Consider the following 9922-nt stretch of genomic DNA (forward strand, 5'->3'; position numbering starts at 1 on the left):
TTGGGAGCCAATGTTAAACACGGCGAGAGCGAGGCCATGTTCTTTGGGAACTCGGCTGACCGATCCTTTGTCCCCTTCACCGTTAGGTCAGACTACCTGAAGGTGCTGGGGATATGGTTTGGAAGAGCTGGGACGTGCACCAAAACCTGGAAGGAGCGAGTAGCCAGGGTACAACATAAGCTGAGCATGTGGGAGCAGCGATCTCTCTCCATTATGGGTAAGAACCTGGTCATCAGGTGCGAGGCGCTCACATTGCTGTACGTGGTGCTGGTCTGGCCCATACCGCATTCCTGCGCTGTGGCGATCACCTGAGCAATTTTCCGCTTCATCTGGGGATCCAAAATGATCCGAGTCCGGAGGGACACGATGTTCAAACCTCTGGATAAGGGCGGGAAAAATGTACCCAACGTCGCCCTCATCCTGATGGCTACCTTTGTTTGCGGCTGCATCAAGCTGTGTGTAGATTCCCAGTTTGCAAACTTCAAGTGTCACTACGTGCTGAGGTTCTATCTGTCCCCGGTGTTGCAAAGGATGGGCCTGGTCATATTGCCGCGGAATGCTCTATCCAGTTGGACTGTGCCGTACTGCCTATCCTTCATGGAATAGTTTCTGTGGAAAAACGCCTTTGACCACCAATCCATCAGGCAGTGGTCTGCATGGAATATCCTCAAGGCCCTACGGGAAAAGGAGATGGTGGATCCTGTCGGATGGTCCCCTGAGCAGAAGTCCAAAGTCATTTGGCGGAATGCCTCATCACCAGAACTTTCAAACAAGCACCAAGATGTAGCCTGGCTGATGGTGAGAAGAGCCCTCCCCGTCAGATCCTTCCTGCACACCCGAAGTCTCACCCCATCCACACGCGGCCCTCGAGGTGGCTGTGGTGGAAAAGAGACGTTGCCCACCTCTTTCTGGAATGTGTCTTTGCAAAGCAGGTGTGGAAGAGATGCAGTGGTTTTTGTCGAGGTTCATCCCAAGCAGCTCTGTAGCACAGGAGTCTGTGCTCCATGGGCTGTTCCCAGGGACGCACACCGAGATAAACATCTTCAGTTGCTGGAGGACTATCAATTCGGTGAAAGACACTCTTTGGTCTGCCGAAAACTTGCTGGTCTTCCAGTGCAGAGTTGTCCATGACCGAATGTTGCAGACTGACACATTCCAAGGTCCAGGACTACGTGCTGAGGGACGCACTAAAACTTGGGGCAGCCGCAGCAAAGGCTCAATGTGGAAAGACCACTGTGTAAGGTCCCCTCACCAAGCTGAACTGAGGGGCTGTATCCATGGGAAACCACTCGAACTGTCGCCAGAAAATATTTGTTTGCTGTAAAATGTACATGGCATGACAATGAAATGGAAGGGTTGTGAGGCAACTCACTCCTGTATTGAAGGAAACTGATCTCCTTTGCACTCTTTGTATTGTTTGACTTGGTGCTTTTTGGAACTGTTTTGTAATGTATTTTTTTTTACAGATTTTTATGTATAAAGTATATTTTGGAAATTAATAAAAGAAAGTCTGGCAGAGATAAAGGAGGGAAAGGACTGGGCAAAGGCGGAGCAAAGCGGCATCGCAAAGTGCTTCCTGATAATATCCAGGGCATCACCAAACCAACAATCCGCCGCCTGGCTCGCCGTGGCGGTCTCAAGCGGATCTCGGGTTTGATCGATGAGGAGACTCGCGGGGTGTTGAAGGTTTTCCTGGAGAATGTGATCAGGGATGCGGTCACCTGCACTGAACACGCCAAGCGCAAGACGGTCACTGCCATGGATGTGGTGTACGCTCTGAAACGGCAGGGCCACACTCTCCACGAATTCAGCGGCTGAACGACTCGACCCTTTGCAGCAAACACAACAAAGGCTCTTCTAAGAGCAACCCACCGCCTCACAGAGAGAGCAGTGACCTGCAAACAGGAGCTGGGATAGGCTGTTTAGAACTGTCTGGAATAAATCTGTGCCGTGTTCGAGATACAAAACTAGAATCCCCAAATTTGACATTTCAGTTGCAGCAAGGATATGCAGTGGATTTGATTTTCTAAACGGGCTGTGTAAACAGTGCCCGAGTCTCCACAGTTAATTATTTTCCCCGTCGACACATGCCCTCAGTGAAAAGCCACATCACTCCTCCAGAATCACTCATTGTTTTCATAGAATTTCAAAATGATTTCGCTGCAATGAGGGAATCCGGGAGTTTTGCAGCAGCCGTTGAATCGGTCACTGGATTCAGACCCACTTGTGATGTTATTTCCCCCGAGACGGTGTTTCCTGCACTGAAACTGACAGGGTTTGTGAAACTGATCGGTTTCAGCTCAATCATTCAGGGACCTGGAATTCCCGCAGTTTGAGCCCGCGCTATCCAGAGCCCACTTCTGATTGGTCACCCTCTTCCCATTCGCATGTCTTAACCAATTGCCGAGCCTCGAATTTGAAAATACAGCAAATCATTGGCTTAAATTGTCGTCCTGGCAGAAAGTTTGAATTCAAAAAAGCCGCCAATTTCAGTGTTGGGCAGAATCGAATTACTCAACGAATCTCAATAACGAATTGGCAGCACATTTTATACTTTCCCCGATTTTCCTTTCCATCGATTGGGGTGCTAATTCACTCGGGTACATTTGCGAATACTAACTGTAATCCTCAGATCCATTTAACATTTCAGTAATGCTATTAAATACAAAAGGAATTTTATGATTGAATTTCCATTGGAAGATAATGAATTAGCACCCCGATCGATGGAAAAGAAAATCGGGCAGAAGACAAAATGTGCTGCCAATTCGTTATTGTGATTTGTTTATATAACTGACCAGGACTGACTTCACCCGAACGCAGCTACTAGCTCCCACCCCACTGACCGCTCTCGCCCCTCTGCAACTCGCTTTCTCCCCCTCCTCCCTACTGGCGAAATTCCGCACTCTGGCTGTTCGCTCTCCGCACCCCCACCCCCCACCCTGTCCCAGCCCAGCCCACAGCTGCTAGCTCTGTCCGTGACACTCGCTCCCACATTTCTTCACCAGGCGCCACATGTAGAAGCAGGAGGTCCGCAAGGGGTGACAGGGCGACGTAGGAGTGAGTGGCTAAGAGGAGGGAAGCGGCACGGCCTGGAGCGAGTGGCCAGAGAGTGGGGTGGTGCGAAGCGAGGAACAACTGGCCAGGGCAGTGGGGGGGTGGGGGAGAAGCGAGGTCTGGAGCGAGCGGCTGAGGGGGGGAATCGTCGAGGCCTGGAGTGAGTTGCCGAGGGGGGAGAGCTACAGCTTCAAAATCTCCCATTCAGCCACTTCCACCAGCCATGTGGTGGGGGGATGGGGTGGCTAGATACCCAATGACGCTTTATCACGCATGCACGAAGATGGATTTGTTGCAGAAATGTGATGACGTTGGCGCTGCAAAATGACATCATCCCGTGCACGCGCCACTCAATCCTGGCAAGATGTCAAAAATCACTGTGATTTTTTGGTCTTTTCAGTGCACTCCTCTTTCTTCAGTTGCCTCTCACTCTAATGTGTTGAAGAAACATCTTTGGGTCCATTTTCATTTTACTTGCCAATATTCTTCCATGTTCTCCCTTCACCGCTGCTCCCAAATCCCTCCAGTTCAGTCAAAACGCAACTGAACAGAAGTGGGATTTGAACACACGCCTCCAGAAAACACTACGACCTAAACACAGCCTCTTAGACCACTGGGCCATCCTAACTGCTTCATGCTTATGACAAAAGCTGAGAAATTATCCATTCTTTGTGGAAGTATTTGTGAGATTGTGGAAATGTCTGGAAGAGCAAAGACCGGCAGGAAAGCTCGGTCCAAGGCCAAGTCTCGCTCCTCCCGGGCTGGACTGCAGTTCCCGGTGGGCCGGGTTCACAGGCTCCTGAGAAAGGGCAACTATGCTGAGCGTGTGGGTGCTGGAGCCCCGGTCTATCTGGCTGCTGTGCTCGAGTATCTGACCGCTGAAATCCTCGAGCTGGCCGGTAACGTGGCCCGGGACAACGAGAAGACCCGCATCATCCCCAGACACCTGCAGCTGGCCGTCCGCAACAACGAGGAGCTCATCAAGCTGCTGGGAGACGTGAACATCGCGCAGGGCGGGGTGCTGACTAATATCCAGGCCGTGCTGCCCAAGAAAACCAGCGCTCAGAGCTCCCAGAAAAAGTAAAGCGGCCGAAATGACATCTCATAAACCAAAGGCTCATTTCAGAGCCACCCACAGTCTCTGTGAAAGGGCTGGTTACTGTCAGGAGGGAGTCACTGATGGAGTTATTCCAGCAGTGGATTGACCTGTTGCACATCTGTCCAGCTGTGTTTTTTAATTTGCTCTGTTTTTCTGCTCACACATCTCCCCCTCTAGTTAAGTGAAGAACTGAACTACAGGGTGCAGAATCAACAATTCCCAGGAGCGGGGGGTGAGATTGTGCTGAGCAGCAACGAGCCTCCAGTAATGCTGCTTTCTAAATTCCAGATCAGCTCTCAGTCCGACAGGTCTTTCACACATGGCAGGGGAACGGCCTCTCCCCAGAGTGAGTGTGTTGGTGTTTCAGCAGATCATTACTGCTTTTAAAGCTCTTCTCACAGTCAGAACATTGAAAAGGTCTCCTCTGATCAGTGTGAACAAGTTGATGTTCAGTGAGGTTGGATCACTGATTGAACCCCTTCCCACACACGGAGCAGGTGAATGATCTCTCCCAAATGTGAACTCACTGGTGTTTCAGCAGGTTGACTCTGGCTGGGTTCAGTTCTGCACTCATTGGTTCCTCTCTCTCTCTTCCCCTGAAGGTGCTGATTCTGACTGTATGTACGTGCTCTCTCCCCCTCCGACCCTCCCTGTCCAATATAGTATCTCCCAGTTTTGGTGATGTGCTCTCCCTGACCTGTCTCCATTTCTCCTTCTTATACAGACTTGCCCTGACTGTCACTATTTCATAGAATCACACAACACAGAAGGCGGCCAGTCGGTCTTTTGTGCCTGTGCTGAATCTGTGAAAAAAATGATGCAATTAGTCCAACCCCCTGCCTATTTCCCCATAGTCCTGGAGAATTTCACTTTGAAATATTTGTCCAATTCCTTTATGAAAGTTATAATTGAATCTGTTTCCAGCACCCTGTCAGACAATTCATTCCAAATCCGAATCAGTTACTGGGTAAAAAGATCTCTCCTCACCTCCCCTTGACATTTTTGGCCAACAATCCCAGCTTCACCAGCCTGTCCAGAGAACTGAAAACCCTCATCTCTGGTCTCATTCTCGTAAATCTCCTCCGAACTGTCTCAAAAGCTTTGATGTCCTTTCTGAAACCTGGTGCCCAAAACTGGACACATTACTGCAGCTGAGATCGAGCCAGCGACGCCCACATCCCACGAACGGATAAAAAAACACTCCCTGCCAAATCCCCAATTCTTATCCATTTACAGACGCTCCTTGCCCAGTCCCCAAATCTTATTCATTTAGAGACGCTCCCTGCCCAATCCCCAATTCCTATCCATTTACAGACGCTCTATGACCAGTTGACCTTGCTGGCGGGCAGTTTCGGGAAGCCTCACAGGGAAAAGCTTCACCGCCACCCGCAGGGACACAAACGGGATTGTTGCATCCTATTGTGGCCTTGACGCCCTGCTCCAGCTGTGTGCACCCGCTACGGGCGCGGTCTCCCTGCACTTTGTGAATATTCCGCTCAAGCTGCAGATGGAGCTCAGCCACTACCGCGCCTACTCCTTCTCAGAGACAAGGCAAATGCTGGAGCTCAGAGCATTCTGGGTACCACAACTGTCATTAATGCCAATCTCTGACATGATAATCAGGTTTTATTTCCTACATTTCATTTCCTGGTATGTTAGTGCGTGTTTTCGTTTGTACCTGTCAGTGCCTGGGAGGAGAGAGTCAGCTTCACTTTGTAGCCATGAATTTCTGGTGTGAGAATGTGGGTTTTTACTCTGTATGTTTCAGTTTTTGGTTTGTGACTGTTTCTGCTATTGCTATGTGAGTTAACTTTGTGGAAAGAGGTGCAGTGGTTTTTATCGCGGTTCATCCCAAGCAGCTCTGTAACACAGGAGTCTGTGCTCTGCAGGCTATTCCCAGGGACGCACACCGAGACCAGCATCAACTGCTGCTGGAGGACTATCAATTCGGTGAAAGACGCCCTTTGTTCTGCCCGAAACTTGCTAGTCTTCCAGCGCAAAGAGTTGTCCACCACTGAATGTTGCAGGCTGGCACATTCCAAGGTCCAGGACTACGTGCTGAGGGACGCACTAACGCTTGGGGCAGCCGCAGCAAAGGCTCAATGGGGAAAGACCGCAGTGTAAGGTCCCCCCACCAAGCTGAACTGAGGGGCTGGATCCATGGGAAACCCCTCGAACTGTATTGGAGAAATTTTGTGTGCTGTAAATGTAAAAATGTATGTGGCATGACAATGAAATGGAAGGGTTGTGAGGTAACTCATGATTCTACAGAAGGTAACTGATCACCTTTGCACTGTTTGTATTTTTTGACTTGATGCTGTTTTAAACTGTTTGGGAATGTAATTTTTACAGATTTTTATGAATAAAGTATATTTTGGAAATAAAAAAAAGAATGTGAGTTTCACCACATATCTTTCAACAACTTGCATGTTAACATCAGCTTTTGTCCAGATCTATCAGTTTCTGATATAGAGTCATAGAGTTATACAGCACAGAAAGAGGCCCTTCAGTCCATTGTGTCTGTGCTGGCCATCAAGCACCTAAATATTCTCATCCCATTTTCCAGTATTTGGCCCGTAGCCTTGTATGCTGTAGCATTTCAAGTGCTCATCTAAATACTTCTTAAATGTTGTGAGGGTTCCGGCCTCTACCACCTCTTCAGGGAGTGCGTTCCAGATTCCAACCACCCTCTGGGTAAATGTTTTTTCCTCAAATCCCATCTAAACCTCCTGCCCCTTACCTTAAATCTATGCCACCTGGTTATTGACCCCTCCACTAAGGTAAAATGTTTCTTCCGATCGAACCCATCAATGCCCCTCATAATTTTGTAAACCTCAATCTTATCTCCCCTCAGCCTTCTCTGCTGGAAGGAAAACAACGCTAGCCTTTTCAGTCTCTCTTCATAGCTGAAATGCTCCAGCCCAGGCAACATCCTGGTGAGCTCTTCTGCACCCTCTCCAGTGCAATCACATCCTTCCTATAGTGTGGTGCCCAGAACAGTACACAGTACTCCAGCTGTGGCCTAACTAGCATTTTATACAGCTCCGTCCTAACCTTCCTGCTCTTCTATTCTCGGCCTCGGACGATCTATATTGGCCTGTAATCGAAGGCTTTCCTCCTCACTATTTACGACACCACCAATTTTCGTGTCATGTGTGAGAAAGGGTTTGATTCTATCCCTATCAGTATCCGTTACATGCATGTGTTTGTAATCTGCACCCCCTCTGTTTTATTCTCTGTACTTGTCAGCCTCTTGTAGGTGAGTCTGTGTTTTGCTCTTTATCTCTCAGTCTTCGAAGTATGAGCCTGGGTTTGTACCTAATTTTCTTTGCACCTTGCAGGATGGATATTGAAGAGAGGTTTTTACACATCAACTGCCAAATCCTGATATTTTTGGGTTTCACACAGTATCTGTCAGTTTCTTGTCTAGGACTGTTGGTTTTACTCTGTCCCTGGCATTTGCTGGTTTGTTAGTGTGGGGTTTACACTGTACCTGTCAGTTTCTCAGATGTGAGTGTTGGTTTCACTTTGCATAGAATCATAGATCACAGAATACTTACAGCACAAAAGGAGGGATTCAGCTCATCGTGCTTGTGCTGCCTCTCTGCACAAGCAACTCAGCTCATGCCACATCCTCATGTATTCCATGAAAACCTGATTTTTTTTTCCCTTCAGATAATTTTCATATATCCTTTTGAAAGCTATGGTTGAAGCTTCCTCCGTCACACTCTCAGGCAGTACATATCAGATCTTAACCATTTGCTGCATAAAAAAGGTTTTTCCTCATGTTGCCTTTGGTTCTTTTCCCATTCACCTTAAATCGGTGTCCATTGCTTTCTCAGCACTGATGGATTGTGAGGTGGGAGACAGCCAGAAGTCCCACTGAGCCGCACTGATGCCCAGCTGAAAAAGAAATGAGATAAAGTTCAATCTTTCACAGCGAGATGCTGCAGAGAGTTAAGAGTCCCGAATGAAGGAGAGCGTTTCTCATACTGTTGTTGAATTTCATTTCAAACACTCCTTGTACTCTCTGCTAATGAAGACTAAAAAATGGAAAAACTAAATGGCGCTCAAACTCACAACCCTAAGATTAAAAGTCCCATGATCGACAGACTGAACTGAATATGTCACTTCTACTGTACCTCTGTTTGGATGGATGCAACTGTATGCTCCAATGCAAGGGCAGCTTTCAAATCCTCCCATGTGTCCATACGTCAGACTAAGTTCCATGTTGCAAAATCAAGCAAAGGAAATCTGCTCACTTCCAAAACTATCAGCAAATTGAAGCTGATTACGATCAACATCATCAGAGGTCAGAACTACCTGGTGAAAGAAGACACCCTGAAGAAGAATCCACAATTATTCAAAGGCATCGACAAAGTGAAAAACAAGGAAATCGATGAGTCAATCCAAGCTAAACAGAAACACTGAAGAATTCCATTCCAGACCAGAACACAATTAGAGGCATTTTTGTATTCAAAGCTGGGCATTAGTATTTAATAGTTGATATATAATTTTGAATACATTTGAATTTCTTTATTCATTTGGCACTGCTGAACATGAAGCAGTCTTAAATCATTCAATTTTTTTTGTAAAATCTGACTTACCTGATTAAAATACTAGATCAAGGGAGAAAATTCAAAGATTACTGGACCAGTAATCCAGAGGCCTGGACTCAAGATCCAGTGACAGCCAGGACGTCAAGGCGGGAAACACTTCGCACGAGTCTGCAGTGAGTGATTCCATCGAAGGTAGAGCACAATCTCTTTAATATAAGAATGTATATTTTATAATAATTAATCACTCAAGACCTTACTGGTCTCTGCATCTCAGCTGCTCTCTGGATAAACTTGCAGAAAGTATTTCAACCTGTAAAGCAGGAGTCCAGGGAATGTATAATGATATTTTCTCGCCTTCGGGCAATACTTTAATCAATACAGTGTGGGACAACCTGTCTGGGCACAACTCCATGACTTTCTCTTTCAGTCGTGACCTAACAATCACTAACTTCTATGGTAACAATCTTCAGCTCATCACCTCCGGTACGTAGCTCTAATCTTAATGTACATTTAAACAACCATTCAAGTCCAGTTACAGTTTTTGTTGCCTTACCTGCACAAGCTTAAAAAGTGAAAAACGGAAGCAAGTTTAACTGAACATTCTGGTGGTCAGTTCGGGCACGGGAAAAAAATGAAAGGACTCGGACCAGGTCGGATGTGGTGCTGTCAGGCTTGGGTCGGGTTTCATTTGCTGACCCGAGCAGGCCTTTAGTTACTGTTGCAACCTTATATTCCCACTTGACAATCTGTATATTTTGTTCATTTCAATTTTGTCGACAAGCTCTTTGAATCCAGTTCCCCGGTCCTCAAGCAGGCTCAGTTTGGAAATCGATTCCGCTTTCTGGAAAGCTGAAAGCAATCGATGACCTGAAATTAAAAATGGCAACAGAAAAGGGTTCGTCTGGGACTTGAACCCAAGACCTCACACATATTAATCACTTATGAACCCAAAGCGAGAATCATACCCCGAGACCAACGATCCACCATGAGCATGGTTTTTATTCGCTCCTGTGGAATTTCACTGGCACCCACAGCCAATCGTGCATTTTTTCAGATCAAAACAACATCCTACAAAGCTGAAATAAAAACAGAAAGTGCTGGAAATACTCAGCACCTCTGACAGCATCTGTGGAGAGAGAAACAGAGTTAACATTTCAGGGTTTTCACCTTTTGTTTGAGCCATCTTTTCAGACTGCTTCTGTCCATCCAA

The 9922-nt window shown here is 47.1% G+C and overlaps 1 protein-coding gene across 1 annotated transcript; it reads left to right on the top strand.

Moving 5' to 3' along the window:
• Positions 1–3751: 3751 nt before the first annotated feature.
• Positions 3752–4138, top strand: LOC137358456 (histone H2A.J-like). Its single transcript, XM_068024420.1, has one exon. It carries the CDS (start codon positions 3752–3754, stop codon positions 4136–4138), a length of 387 nt encoding a protein of 128 aa, XP_067880521.1.
• Positions 4139–9922: the final 5784 nt, after the last annotated feature.

This window comes from Heterodontus francisci, chromosome 50 (genome assembly GCF_036365525.1).
Source record: "Heterodontus francisci isolate sHetFra1 chromosome 50, sHetFra1.hap1, whole genome shotgun sequence".
Lineage (NCBI taxonomy): Eukaryota > Metazoa > Chordata > Chondrichthyes > Heterodontiformes > Heterodontidae > Heterodontus > Heterodontus francisci.